The sequence below is a fragment of the Syzygium oleosum genome, unplaced genomic scaffold (assembly GCF_021117445.2).
Source record: "Syzygium oleosum isolate NSW1041296 unplaced genomic scaffold, Sole_v2.1 Sole_v2.31, whole genome shotgun sequence".
Taxonomy (NCBI): Eukaryota; Viridiplantae; Streptophyta; class Magnoliopsida; order Myrtales; family Myrtaceae; genus Syzygium; species Syzygium oleosum.
Window position 1 is genome coordinate 2526980 of NW_026607515.1, and position 15236 is coordinate 2542215.

General features: G+C 37.5%; 1 protein-coding gene across 7 annotated transcripts in view; it reads left to right on the plus strand.

Annotated features, from left to right (window-relative positions):
* The window catches only part of LOC115683091 (MADS-box protein AGL42-like), an 85037-nt gene that overhangs the window by 12132 nt on the left and 57669 nt on the right, over positions 1 to 15236 (plus strand). For 2 of the 7 annotated variants that reach the window (XM_056304112.1, XM_056304108.1), the window contains exons 2-7: positions 5242 to 5439; positions 7584 to 7665; positions 10631 to 10692; positions 10792 to 10891; positions 12160 to 12201; positions 12299 to 12340. In XM_056304112.1, coding sequence (XP_056160087.1) covers positions 5255 to 5439; positions 7584 to 7665; positions 10631 to 10692; positions 10792 to 10891; positions 12160 to 12201; positions 12299 to 12340 — 513 coding nt within the window. In that variant the 5' untranslated portion in view covers positions 5242 to 5254. Of the gene's footprint in view, positions 1 to 4529; positions 5145 to 5241; positions 5440 to 7583; positions 7666 to 10630; positions 10693 to 10791; positions 10892 to 12159; positions 12202 to 12298; positions 12341 to 13002; positions 13331 to 14166; positions 14446 to 15236 lie in introns of those variants that run through there. The other 5 variants (XM_056304109.1, XM_056304115.1, XM_056304110.1 and 2 more) reach the window with 5 other exon arrangements.

A 15236-nucleotide genomic window follows, 5' to 3' on the forward strand; every position in this document is an offset into this window, starting at 1 on the left:
GTATTCTTTTTTGTGAATGAAAGCCTGTTTAATATTATTGTGTTCATTTTTGTTTTGTTTAACTAAAAACAAAATAAAAAAATAAAAAATACCTATTAGACCTTGGAATCTACCCTGAAACCTATACCCGAGGGTAGGTTCCAGATTCCTAGTTTCGATGGGTAGGTTGTAGGTTCCAAAAAATGAAGAACCTGTATATGAGGATAGGTTTCAGGTTCCAGGTGGAACTTGTAAGGAACCTGGAACCGCTCACCCCTAGTCCATGCTATTTTGGTGTCCTTATCCTCTATATTTTTTAATTGATATCAAGATTTTTCCATCAAAATATTTCAAGAGACTAAAATCGTAGGAATGGGAACTTGGGAAAAATGAGGAGAATGTCATCAGCAATTAAAGGGGAGAAGCTTCCTGGGGCTTCTAATACAAGTCAGAGGGAAAGAAGATCAGAAAAAAAGGAAAATGTCTCTTTCTCTAAGCTAGACTTAAATGGGCTACTGGTCCTAACCAAGATGTGGAGTGATTGACATATGCATTTGGTTCGGCTTTGGGAGAATGTTTTTGAGAAAATGTAAAGGTTTTTGGGCTAAAAAGGTTTTCTAAAATGTAATGAGTATTTGATAGAGTATATTTTAAAAACACATTGGGAATTAGCTTCGACTTAAATGCCGTTTGATAAAGATTACATTTTCTAAAGGGCTTTTGCTAATTTAAAAAAAAAGAAAAATACTCTCAAACGGCAAAACTCAGCTACCGTCGATAAGGTCTAGCTGCCAGCCAGCCTCACCTAGGTCACCCTAAGGTCGCAACACTTCAGGTCGTGCAACCTCAAGTGACGGTCGTCTGGTTCCCATGACCCAAACGACAGCTAAAGTCACTCGCGACCCCTCAGGCAGCAGTTGTCGAGATAGCGCAACCCCCTAGGTAGCGATGACTGGCCTCCGTCCAACTCCTCTATTCAAACCACAAGGAAGATGAACAGTGCCAATAAAAATAGTGAACAGTGCCAAGACTTACATTCCAAGAATGCCACTTTCCAAAGGACCATCTGACATGCCTTGGATAAAGACCTTTGGAAATACAATTGCATTTCTCCAAAGTTTTCCAAAAAAATTACCAAATGTCATTTGCATATGCTAAAAAAACTATGGGAACCTAAAGCCCTTTGCAAATATTGAACCAAACGCACCTTCAACCCATTAAAACCTCATTATTTCTTAAACTATCTCACATTTTGCTATACATATAAATTTGGGAAGAAGATGAAAGTGAGGCAAAACTCGATTTTGGCTTAATAATATAGAAGATACATCAAAATTCCGTAAAAAAGAAATTGAATCATCCAATAGTCGAGATAATGGGGTCTTTAAAAGCTTCAGTTGATCCTATCCAAATTCTTTACATTAGTTACAAGCTAGGGGTGAATGTAATTGCAATAAACATGTATTGGGACCTATTCAGCAAAAGCCATAAGAAAAGCAAAGAAAGATAAATGAAAGGTAGAGTCACCCAAAATTGGAATTGGTCATGAAAGAATAGCAAATGAACCCTCATTCCAAATTCGTCATGTTAATTGCTGAAAACATGTCACAGCAAAGCAAGTATTAGGAGAACTTCATAGAATTGCTTAAGCGATAAACATTTTCATCTTCCTTGCTTAAGACTTGGATTGGAATTACCACGCTAATACCTTCTTTTAGGATAATTTCTATGAGTACACAATTGGAATGTGGTATATACTCTCCATCACAGGAAGGCACAAGGGTCCTGTTCACTGGGCGAGGGTCCGAGGGGTTGTCCTAGCAAGAGTCGTAGGGGGCAGTGCTCCCACGACTCCAGAGGGCTTTTATAGTTTGATGCTTATATATATATTATCTTTTTCTTGTAATTGAGAGCGCTGTAATAGAGAGGTGCGAGATGCTAATTATAATAAAGTTATTTAATGGATGTAGCTTTAATTTAAGGTTGAATGAAGCTAAAACCTTATGTCTCGATTTCTTTTTCTCAATTTTATTTTATATTTCGTTGTGTTTATATCCCCAATCCTAACACACACACCATATCTATATGTCTCTCATAATATCTGATGCATATAACCCGAGTAGCCACTACATTCATTGAAAATTAGAAAAGTGCTCAATGGAGTGACCACACCCCATTATTGGCTGAAAAACAAGTATTAGTTATTTTTTATTGTTGGCTTTTTTCTCCTCCACGAGTACTTACAATTATCAATATCCTTAAGAGCGTTTTAATGTATTACCATCATGATCAGCCAGTTGGTTGGCTTAGTGTCAATTTCAATACTTCTTTTTCTATATGAAATATGATTCATTTGATTCGTTTAAACTAGTAAATGAAATCCTCATATTTACTCATGCAGAGAGAGGAATAACTTGAGAGCAAAGACGAAGAGAAAGAAACAAGCGAATTGGTGCTAAATCATCTCTTAACCTCTATATTGAGTGGTAAAATATAAATAAGATTCATTTTATGGAATTACATTATCAAAATTAACAAACAAAAATCACTATCTTTCCAATATGAAGAAAAAATAGGCTACTCCGACTTGATAAACTTGCTAGTCGAGGTAGTTTAAAGTGTTGTTCCCTGCAATCTACATGGTGGATGAGAGGGATCATCTCTTCTTTAAATGCAAGTTCCCTTCCTTGCTGTTCAAACTCTTTTGGTATGCTATGCATATCGCTAGTGCGATTATCAGATAATTAGCGTTAGACTTGAATGGTTGTAAGTCTGTCAAAGCTAAATCCAATCGGGTCATTAATAGCTCTGTGAAATAGTTTAGTAGTTGTGATCTGGAATGCTCTATGTTTTAGCTCCGATATGTTTGTCAATAGGTCGAATATTGTGGGGGATTTATGAGCTGTGTCTCGTATTATACAACTTCCCGATCAACAATGATGATGAATTATAAATAGAACATAAATAAATGATAAGCTAAAGGAAACATCTGCATTCATTCATCCATAAATTCTCACGGTAATAAATTCGAGTACTCCTAGTGCACCTAGTGCTCATCCACCTATTAAGAGAAACGTATAACTGAATTTTAGGGCTGTACAGTCCTTTTCCTTCGGCTTTAGAAATGACTTTGAATCTCTAAAGGCTATTGGGCAAATGCTAAGAAATTTACCAATTTTTTTGAGAGACCTTGTGGGACTCGCACTGAATTTTTTAAAGTCCTCCAAATGCCCTTAACCCAAAAAAAGTCCTACCCAGTTTAGGGCTTTGATCATTCCCAAAATGATAATGCATTTTCTTTCTTGCAACTTTATACTCGCTAAATTTTCAAAATTTTGGTTGTACTATCACCATTGTTAATTATGCAACTACGCACGACGGTACTGGCGAGCTCAGATCTGATTGTCGATGAGGCTTGGCTAAGAGCTGCTTGATCGGTGGGGGTTGCGTGAACTCGTGTCGCCTTAGCCTGAGGTAGTGTGACCTCAAACAATTGTTACCGGTGTTAAATCTAGCTCACTAGCGTTCGATAGTTGCGAGTATATTTCATTTCCTTTTTATTTATTTATTTAAAATGTATACATAAAGTTGATTCTCAAAATACTTTTTTATTACATTTTACCAAATATTGCTGATATTTTTAAAAAAATTGATTTGACATACAAATCTTTACATTTCTTCCAAGTCATACAAGATAGCTCGTACTATTGGCCCAAATAAAAATAAAAAAAAAGTGCAAGCCCACCAACTTAGGCTCCGTTCGTTTGGCGGAAAATATTCTCCTTTTGGAAAATATTTTCCAGGAAGTCATTTTCTTGGAAAATGTTTTCCCGGAATATAATTTTCCGGTGTTTGGCGACCAATATGAAAAAGTTTTGGAAAATATTTTTCATCGGCGACCGACGGCGGCGGCGGCGTTGGCCGCGCGATCGGCGGCGGCGGCGGCTGATAGGCCAGGCGGCGGCGGCCGATGGCAGCTGGCCACGGCGATCGGCATGGGCTACATGCATCGGCGGCGACGGCGGGCGGCGGCGGCGGCGGCGGCGGCGGCTAGGCAACCGGCGGCCAACGATGGTGACCGGCGATCAACTTCCTCTCCCACGGAAAATATTTTCCCTCACATGGGCAATTTTGCCTTCAATTTGGGGGAAAATGATTTCCTCTTTGTGAAAAGTGAAAATCATTTTCCTCAAAACAATGAAGGATTTGGGGGTGGGGAAGGAAAATGTTTTCTCACGGAAAATATTTTCCGCCCCCGAACACCGGAAAACGAGGAAAATATTTTTCGAAAAAATATTTTTCCGCAAACGAACACAGCCTAAGTGAGAGATAATTTTTCCCACTTGTCGACGTGCCATTGGTTAACTGGCACGTCATGGTACGATGATGTCGACAATTCCCATTTTTATCGTGGCACCTTTTTCCCTTGTTTTTTTTTACCGTTTCGTATTTGGGTGCTCTCTCTTTCGCATGTCCCCACAGGCTACGGCTACAGCTAACAGCTGAAACCCCCTTGTAAAATATATGTTCTTTCGAAAAAACAAAATATCTTCTCTCTCTCTCTCTCTCTCTATCTCTATCTTTACTTTCTTTTTCTTAATTTTGCCAAAACAAGATAACCCATCTGCTTCTTTGAATCTTCTTCACCAAATCAACCCGGCCGTTTCGGTCGAACTAGAATACTTCGCTTTCCTCCTTCTTTCTTTCCTTTTTTGTTTGTATTTCCTTTTTATGGATCGGTACATCACACCATATATATTTTCCCTGACTCACTGACTAGAACATCGTTGAATTTGGAATCCTTTTATGTTTGTGGCCACAAAATAATTAGAGAGATCTATCAACTGCCAGTAGATCCTTTGCGTTGATTCTACTTTCTTTGTTTTCTTGTCTTTGCCCTCTCATCCCTCTCTAGGGTTTCTGATTTTGTGACAAAGAGAAGAGAATACGCTGGGCAAATCTATAATTCTCCGACCACTGACTTTGTGAAGTCTTTATCCTGTGGTTTTCGCTTGTGTTCGAATGATGATATAGTCCATTTCTGTTTGATAAAAAAGTGTGATTAATATTGCAGTGTTTTTAGCTTCTCAAGTACTTCAGTCTAGTCAATAGGAGGAGGATAAAAAGATAAATTTTCAGCTGGTTGAAGCTGCACAAAGTCCCCGGTGAGTTTTGGTTTTTCATCGTTTAGGTATATTAGTCAAGTTTATCGCTATGTTTGAGTTTTTGTCACTCTAGGGTTGATAACCTTTATGTATGTAGGGAGAATTTAATCATGGCTAGAGGTAAAATTCAGATGAGGCGAATTGAGAACGCGACGAACCGGCAGGTCACCTTCTCGAAGCGCCGGACCGGACTGCTGAAGAAAGCTCACGAACTCTCGGTCCTCTGCGATGCCGAAGTCACCATGATCATCTTTTCACAGAAAGGAAGGCTTTACCAGTTCTCGAGCAATTCCGAGTAATGTTCCTCTACTGGTTTTTCGATTTCTCGAGTTGATTTTAGATGGCGAACATGATTGAGCCTTGTTAACATTCTTATATCCAAAATGAGGGCGTGTGCACCTATATATGCTGTGTGTTTGTAAAGTGTAAATAAGGGACAGCATCATGGCATGGGTTTTTTCTTTTCTATCATTTTTTGTTTTGGTCAAACGCGTAGTGCTTTTCCCCTTCGATCATGGACTGAACTCACCATGATGACCAATATAGTTCTTATTTCCAGACAATTTCAAACAATATATGACTTCTGTTCAAATATCCTAATCGAAAGTAGCCGAGATAAAATCTATATTCTCGTTTTTTTTTATAGTCAATGTACTGAGGTATACCCTAATCAAATGGTTAGATGTGGGGATTTGATGATCAAAAGCACTCATCGTGTACGCTTTTGCATTGCAGCTGGACTCTCTCTTTCTTAATGGTCCTTCTGAGAAAACTAATTGTTGAATATCTTGCAAGTACTGATGTCCTCCAGCTACTTCACATGTTAGGATAATTAGTACTTTGTCTTGGGGAATGAAAAATTATTTGATTTTCGAGAAACTAGGGACTGATATTGTTTGGTCCTTCTGGTTTTGACGAGTAACAATTAAGCCTTCACCCCAATTCCACATTGACATGAAATGAACATGCTGTATAGTGTTACTTCTTGAAGTGTTATAGGTTTTAAGGCTACTTCTGGGGATTGATCTCCATTAACTAATGCTTGGGCCATGATGATAGTAAGCGTATACGAGGTTAGGTATTAGTCTATTCGAAGTAGATCTTCTTCTGACAAATTTGATTGCTTGGAAAATTGTTGAAGAAAACCAAACTTCATTTGAAAAGGGTGAAGCCTTCAAATGATACCTTGTTTGATTCAGTTTGTTGTAATTATACCACTTGGACATGAACTAAGCATATCTTATGGACCCTATCGGATAATGGTTATCTTACAAATCATACAAATCCGTGTTTCAAGTTTATGACCATGCCACAAGGCAAAAACTAGAAATTTCGTATGAAACACATTATATTAGTCCGGAAATCGAATAATGTGTTATCTATCTACCGCCATAATCAAGAAACATTCCTAATGTAACATAAAGGATTTTGTTGGTATATTGGCTGCTTTGTGGTTCATTGAAATCGAAACTTAAAGCATAATCAATCTCTTTTCCAAATTAAACAAAACCTGCAAAAGATTTTCAAGTTGATTTATTAATGGTACTTTAACCCTTAACAAAAGCCTGTGAAACCAGTCCTGACATCTTCAACTACATGTACTGTTGGTTATATGGTGCTTTGAAAGGTGAATAAGATTATGGGCTTGACCAGATTTGTGCAGTGGTGATTTTATGGGATCGAGTGCATTCACTAGTGTAATAGACTAAGGCTAACACGACACATCACACTGATCTCTTGGATTTCTTATTCATAGATTATTTATGTCAAAATGTGGCTGCAATCGTACATGTTTGCCAATTTAGTTGATCCACCATGTAAGTAGTCACTATTCTTCATTTACGGGGAAGAAAAAGGTTCCTGAGGTTAAAAGTTAAATGTAGGTGCAACTGCTTGCTCTTATAATTCCTCTGAGAAGTGGTAAGTCCTTGTACTGCTTCACAATGCAACTGATGATTTTACATGCATCATGTGCTGTTCTTACTTCTTACTGACATGGAGTGGCATGTTGAATTCTGAAGCCTTTGAGTTTGGACAAAAACCATTGAGTTTATTCACTGTGCGTTCACGTGCTTATATACTTCGCTAGCACACATAATATACTTTTATAGTGTGAATGTGAACATTTACATGCTACTATTTGAAGAAAATATTGCTGGCATGATTATTTACATTGTATAAGGTGGCAGCCAAGACTTTCCAAGTTCTCATTTTGATGCAAGTTGCTTAGAGGCTTAAAGCTTCTTGAGGAGGCTTTTGCCTCTTCGGTATTCTATATACGAGTGACAAGGATAAATATTCACGGGAAGTCATGCATGATTCACAAGAATGATCGTTAATTTGTTTAATGTTCACTTACTTTGAATTAATGATACCTGATTAATTTGGAGAATGCATTTCTGGTGGCTGAGCTCATATGCTGACTTTGCAATTTTTCAGAATCCGAAAGACAATTGATCGATACCGTAAATCTGCAAATGATGCGGATACATACCAGGCCAAAATGGAACAACATATTCTGGTCAGTGCTCTATCCTTTCCATGATGCTACATTAGGTGCATTCATAAGAATTTAACTGAGATTCTCGGTTTAATTAAACAAGTTGTCACATTTGTTAGGCCCAAGAAGTCGATAATGTGGGACTAGTAATGTCTCAAGCATTTATGCACAATTTGTTGAAGTCAAGCAAGTTGAGCACTTAGCTATTTATTTATTTAGATGTGTAAAAGAAGGCAACTTCCTGCTTTTTTTGGTGTGGATTAACATATTACATCACAGTACATAATTTTTTCCATAGGACTTGCGAAAAATCAGATTTATCTAACATACAAACACAGAAGGTTGAAAATCTTATTTTCCCCAGCAATCATATAATATAGACATGCGTGTTCATCAAGAGTCGCCTAATATGCAGAGAATTGTGCATACATATACATGTGTGCACGATTTAAAGGAATCACTCGAACCGCAAAGTAGGGATCATACTAATGATGATGATATAGTTGAAAAAAGAGAGATAGAGACGAGTGACATTCAATTACTGAATAAATCTTTCACATGATAAATCTTTTCTTAATGAGAAGGGCGCGCGTGTGCGCGCGCGCACACACACACACACACACATATATATATATATATATATATATATATATATATATATATGTTGCAGACAAACTTATGTTGTCCCAAATCAATTATCGCATTTCGTTTTGATCAGTTCAAGTGAAACCGTAGAATGCTACCTCCGTGAGAGCGATAGCTATTGTCTTCACATACTGACTTAACTGTCAAATGCTAAATCTAAAACTATACCGGGCTCGATAAAACTAAGCTGAGGAAAGGTTTTGAGTAATTTTTTCTCATTCTTCTTGTTTAAAAAAACTATATCTCTTTAATTTATTATACATCTAATTCACAATTTGCAACTTGCAAGGGACTAGTTTACAACCTTTATTCTACTAACCGTCTAAATAGATACAGAAAAATTTGGATCATGTACCTTCCTATTTCGTGCAGATCAAAGACTTTTTCTCTTTTAATCTCTTTAAGTATTCCCTTTCATAATTTTCTTGTTTGATGAAGATGCTTCTTTGTATGGCTTATATGCATTGCAAGAGATGAAAAGAGATGATCTCAATTCTCAATGTGTTACTTCAAACTTTGGATTCAATTCCAATTTGATCTCAATATGATATTTTGGATTATTTGAGTTGCGGTTTCTCACAACATCCATCTTCACCAAAGCTTGGTAAAAACATCAATATTTTAAATATCAACTTAGTAAATCCGTTTTTCTGCATCAACAGAGTATCTCCATTGATGGGAACACTAACATGGAAGGCATTCATGGATACATCTTTTGGCTGAGTCACAGCAGTATGCGTTTCACTTTGAAAAAATGCACGTTCACAATGTTAAATATATCTATAGGATACACGTGCTTTGGTACATGAGAGATGCTTCATGGTTCTTAAGCTTGAGGAATGCTGGGTATACTCTCTACATTGGTTTGCTAAGCGATGTGGCATTGCCTGAGTGTTAGTTAAAGTTAGTAAACTCATTGAGTATCTATCAGGATTCTCCGTCATCGCTTAGTGCACAAATTTAGGAGACAAGTCTTGATATGTCTAAAATTATTCTTTAAATATGCATTATCTCTGATGAACCCAATTCTAGAAAAATCATCCAAATTTTACACTTTAAGGCAAAAGTCAAGTATCTCATAAGAAATGTTAGTCTAGTACAGGAGGGAATAATTTGAGAGAGCCATCAAAGTTGTGCTATCAAAATGCTGTTATGGTTAGATAAAGGACTTGTACTATAATTGTAACACCTCAGGTCTACACTGTGTAATATTATCCGCTTTGGGCTCACTAACCCTCACGGCTTTAAAACGCGTTACACAGATATAGAACCCCGAACCTTATAAGCCTGTCCAGGACTCCCCCCTTGGCGATGTGGGACAAGAGAGGCTCCCTCCTTCCATGCGCACATCCAAGGACTGAGGCGCGGACGCACCGCCATCCCTCCTCCCCGCGCTCCGCCGCTTGGCTTGGGCCGTCACACTCTCCACCCCTTACGGGCACATCGCCCTCGCTGTGGGCCCACACGCGGTCGGGAGTCGGCTCTGATACCACCTGTAACACCCCGGGTCTACACTGTGTAATATTATCTGTTTTGGGCCCCCTGACCCTTACGACTTTAAAACGCGTCACACAGATATAGAACCCCGAACCTTATAAGCCTGTCCAGGACTCCCCCCCTAGGCGATGTGGGACAAGAGAGACTCCCCCCTTCCCTGCGCACGTCCGAGGACTGAGGCGCGGACGCACCGCCATCCCTCCTCCCCGCGCTCCGCCGCTTGGCTTGGGCCGTCACAATAATTGCAAGCCATACCACTCTTATTCATGTCGTTTGGCAATGACTGGGAAGAAGAGAGGAGAAACTGCTGATATATATAGAGAGACAAATAGGTTTCAAGTTAATTAATACCTTAAAAATGCTATTTTGTTCTTTGTACATGTCCACAGGACATTAGCTTGTCCTTTAAATGCTTTCAGCTTCTAAAATCCTTCTCGTCATCCACCACTTGATACCTCGAAAACATGCCCTCCATGGGCATTTACATCTTACTGTTTTCTTGAAGGAAGTTTCCAAAGTGATTGTTGGTGTGAGTGCACCTATATATATGTATTTCCAGATTGTAATAATATACTACCTTGTTCTTGATAATAACCCTAATCTCGATCTCAAGAATTACTGAGGTGTTGAGCCATAGAATCAACTATGGTTTAGATTGTCCAGCTACAAATTGTGCAAGAGCATTAGGGTTCTTGTAGTAGCAATCTTAGTTTTGCAGGATCCTGTGGTGTTACAGATTTGCTCACTATGATCGGTTTTATCCATTGCATGATTTCACATATGTTCAGTTTATATTGCTCCGTTCAGTATATTCATAAATATCACAATCTCCATAAATGCGCAGCATCTGAAGCAAGAAACCATGGATATAGAGAGGAAGATTGAGCTTCTTGAAGTTTCTCTACGGTCCACAAATTTTGAGACTTCTGTCTTATAAATTGTGGTTTGAAATGGATCCCTGATATCTAATTCCCTAAACTATGGTACTTTTCTTTTTCTAATCAGGAAGCTATCAGGACAATGTCTTGGATCTTGTTCGATTGACGAAATCCACATGATAGGGGATCAGCTTGAGCGAAGTTTGAGCAGCGTTAGGGCGAGAAAGGTACATGCCTCTTTGGCATAGTTGTCCTTTTCTCTATGCCTAAAGATGTCTTGGGAGCTTTTCATCGAGTAGCCGCTGTGTTTGGAGGCATGGAGATGGTGAGAAGTGAAAGAAAACAAAGAGAACATTTTCCCACAAACGACTAACAAGACTGACCTAATAAATACAGGAATCGAAGCACCAATTTCAATAGAAACTGCAATTGCATTGTAAGATTGAAACTGAATAGACTATAACACTTTAAACTTGGAAAGGAATGAAAGCACATTGATAAATCACATTCATAAAGCACCCTTTTTCTTCATTGTTGTTGACCTGTTCTCTTTTTCCTATAAACAAGGAAAGGATCATGGTTATTTTTTTTAAATTATTTTCCCCTAGAGTAATTTGGATGATTCTTTTGTTCCTTTTCCAAAAAAATTGGATATTTTATCAAGCCGGTAAACTTCTGAAAGAATCGTATGTGACAATAAAACTTTGATAGAAAAAATTTTCCGGTTAACTGATTCCTAAGTAATCTATTGGCTTATTAACACTTTTATGAAGTGCAAATGAACGCTTGTAAACAAGAAGAAAGTTGGCAAATTAAAGAAACCTGATAAATATTGTTAAATAACCCAAATAAGAGTCGGTGGCTCCACAATATGAGGTAAAAATTGGTAATCACGCTAATTTAGGTGAGTAATCTCTGAATACAAGTTGGTAATACAATATAAAAGTCAGTAAAATTTTAAAAAAAAACTTAAATGTTAGTAAATAAGTCAAATGAAAACTGATAATCTAAAATTGGTTGGTAATTTAATCTGACAAAAGTTAATTAGTTACTATAATTTAGATGCGTAATTTCAGATAAACTCAAAGTGTTAATAAGTTATGAAAGTAAAAATCGATACATTAGTACAAAATTTGGTAGTTTATGAAAGAATTGGTGATTTACCAGTAAATGGCCTTAAAAAAATTCACCAGTCATTTTAACCAATAGTTTCTTGACACTTGTTAACATTAATTGAAACTTACTGACTTGAAAAAATCCGTACTCTTAGGCACGGAACAATAGAATTCTGCAAGTGATTTTAGTTCATTAACCTCACTGATTTCTGTCTACAACTTCTCCCTCAAACAGTGTTTCTGGACAAGTTGCAAACCATTGTCCTTTCATTTCTATTTTTCATCATCTCAACTTATTTTCTCATTTTTTCCTTTTACTAAGAAAGATATGTGGACAACATGCACACACATGAAAGTTAAAACATTGATCTAATTTACAGGCTCAATTATTCAACGATCAGATACAGCAGTTACAAGCAAAGGTAAGTGGAGTAATATGATGAATGCATGTCCAATCTCATCAGGCATTGTTAAATTCCTGGTTATATTAATCTAGCAACTTTGTTTGGTGTAATTCAGGAGAGATCTCTGAAAGAAGAGAATGCAAAGCTTCTTGCTAAGGTGAACCCTCTTTCTCTTCCACGCTTTTATTGCCTTCCTATTACTAGCCATGCATCACCACTCTTCTATGCATAAATTAACCACTTTCCACAAACTAGTGAAACCTACAATAGAATCTCTCAATGAATTTCACGTATGATCTAGCAGCGCAGTTTTATGATATTCTAAGACCAGAGAGGTCTTCAATGATTAAGAATGTTTCTTGACCTAATTTTCTAATAGGCTTGTGTAGTAGTGAAGAAGCTTGTTGCTTTTGTCCATCAGACCAACATTAGTAGATTTAGTGCTGCACAGTTTAATGTACTGGTTAAATGTGCTGGTCATTAGTATGTCTTGCTCTCTATTAATCCTGGTGTTAGAGCCTTTAAAGAGTACTGCAACATGATCAGCTTTTATGAAAAGGACAATGCATAAGGAGAGATGCTTACTTTCAGGGTTCTGTATTGGTATTTATATTGAACCTTTCTTTATCGGTGAGAAGTTTTGCTTTTTGATAGCGTAAGTTAGAATGAGCAGATACGTTGAACATCACCAAAGGATTCTATGATCTTTAGAGCATATGATCTGCTTGAAAAGTTAGCTACTAATCCATGTTGAGAAAATTACCACCACATTGAGAAATTTACTGTCACGAGACACGATTCTACTTTTCTTTTTTACAGGGAACTGTAGACAAACTCCAATCTCTCTGAATTCTTCTATGGTACCGTACTTGATCTGTTAAGAAAGTGATTGACTCCATAATAGAAGTTACTAATACAGAGTTGCTAACTCATGTTGGGAAAAAAAATATTAGGATAATTACAATCATGAGATACAATTATGTGTATGGGACTATAGGATTGTAGACGGTCCCAAATCTATGTCTTTCTGTGATCCTGTGACCATTACTTGATATGTTTGGAAAGTTATTGACTTGAGAAAAAAAGGTTACTAGCTCTAAGTCAGTGACCTGCGTTGTGAAATATCGCCATTTGAGAATATTGTTTTCACAGAAGAATATGTTGTGTTTCCAAATGGGGACTATAGACGGATTCAAAGTTCGTAGTGATCACATTTGGCATACCCAATCACTTTTCGAACTTGTCTTTTTCGAGAACGGAAGAGAGAGCCACTTCTAGAGCTAGCTGTTGGGAAATATTGAATTTTCCTGGTGAAATTATCGGAAAGTAAGTAATTGCCAGTATGGTAATAAAAATTAGGTCACAATGTTTCTGTTTAATTAATGTTGAGACTACTATCCATTATACTATCATCGGGTACAATTATATGCTTCTAACATGGGAATGTCGAAGGACTGAAAGTTCCTGTGTCTTTCTATGATTTTGTAACCATTAATTGATCTGTTAAGAAAATACTAACTCGATGACAAAAACTAAAAACCTTGAAACACGACCCCTGTTGAAAAACTTACAACATGGAGGATATTACTATATTACTATGCTGAGATAGTAGTCTGTTCTTTAAACATGGACTATAGGTGGAGCCAAAGTTTGTAGTCATGTCTGGTGTACCTAACCACCCTGAGAGTTTTTTATTTTCCTGCGACCTAGGAGAGAACCTCTTCTTGAGTCAGATGTTGGGAAAAATTGAAATTTCCTAGTGACTATTGATAGATCTGGGTGCATAGACAGATGCTTGCATCACCTAGTTTAGATCCATTGAAAGGCTTCTTCAATGCCAGTAAATCTCAAGTTGAGCTTCAGTTTTTTCCCATTTTAATTCAGTGAAGGTTTCTAGGTCCCCCATCATCATTCAATTGCATTTATTATTTCATTAATTTAACGTTGCTTTTGGCGTCCTTTTTTCCTTTCTTCCAATTTCAGTGCCATGCAAATCCTTGGCAGTCAACAGCTCATCCGGGAGCAGCAGCAATACATAGCCGGAGTAGCCGGAGTACAGATGTTGAGACTGGGTTGTTCATCGGATTGCCGGAGAGTTAAACTGATTCTCCATCACCCGACACAAGTCTAATAATACCCTGTTCAATAGAAATATAATAAGAATCACTGCAATGTCACTCAGTGATATCTTTACTCAGCTGGATTCTCCTTAGTGCTGTCACGACAACATATACATATGATTCATGGAAATCATTTCAAAAATCTGAGAGTAAGAATAGCAAAGGCAAAGAAAGATCAGAACAGAAACGAGCAATGACAAGGACACACATACGTGGAAGAATCGGCGAAACAAAAGAAATAACTTTCCTGCACTTTGGGCTTCACATTTGAATCACACAACAGTTGATTCCGAGAAAGAAACATCTCTGTTGAAAATATTCTCAAACAGTTTGCGTGCATTTCAAGAACATCACTGGACACCTCTTTGAGGTTTGCTAAGCCTAAGAAATCTCATTCATCACCTCTACAATTTTCTTCAGCGTAGATACATGCAGACGTAAGGGTCACGGACATCTGAACTACTCTGGATTCAAAATTGTCAAGTTGCAACATGAGGCTATTCGGTAGACTTGTAATTCATCCCAAACAAAGAGGTCCAACTTTTTTCACCTGACAAAATTTAGCTTACGTGTGAACTCATAAGTGATGACACGTTTCCTAGGCGATGCCTTAATTGAAAGGGATTGCAGGGACAGACATTTAAGGATACTAAGTGACACATGAGATGACTAATATGTACAGTGCGTCCTGCTTAGCAATTAGTAAGAAGATACACAAATAAATAAGGGAAAAGAAATAAAATTTATGTATAAACTTTTTATTTTTCCCTTTCTGATCTCTTTTCTTGATAGAACTCCATGGACAAGCTTGGATTAGAAAGACAACATGCCCTTCTCCCTAGAGGAAAGGACCAAAAAAAAAAAATCATACACCTCTTGCACTTGTACCACAATTCTAAACCTTTCAATTGTATCAATTGAGTTTTAAATCTT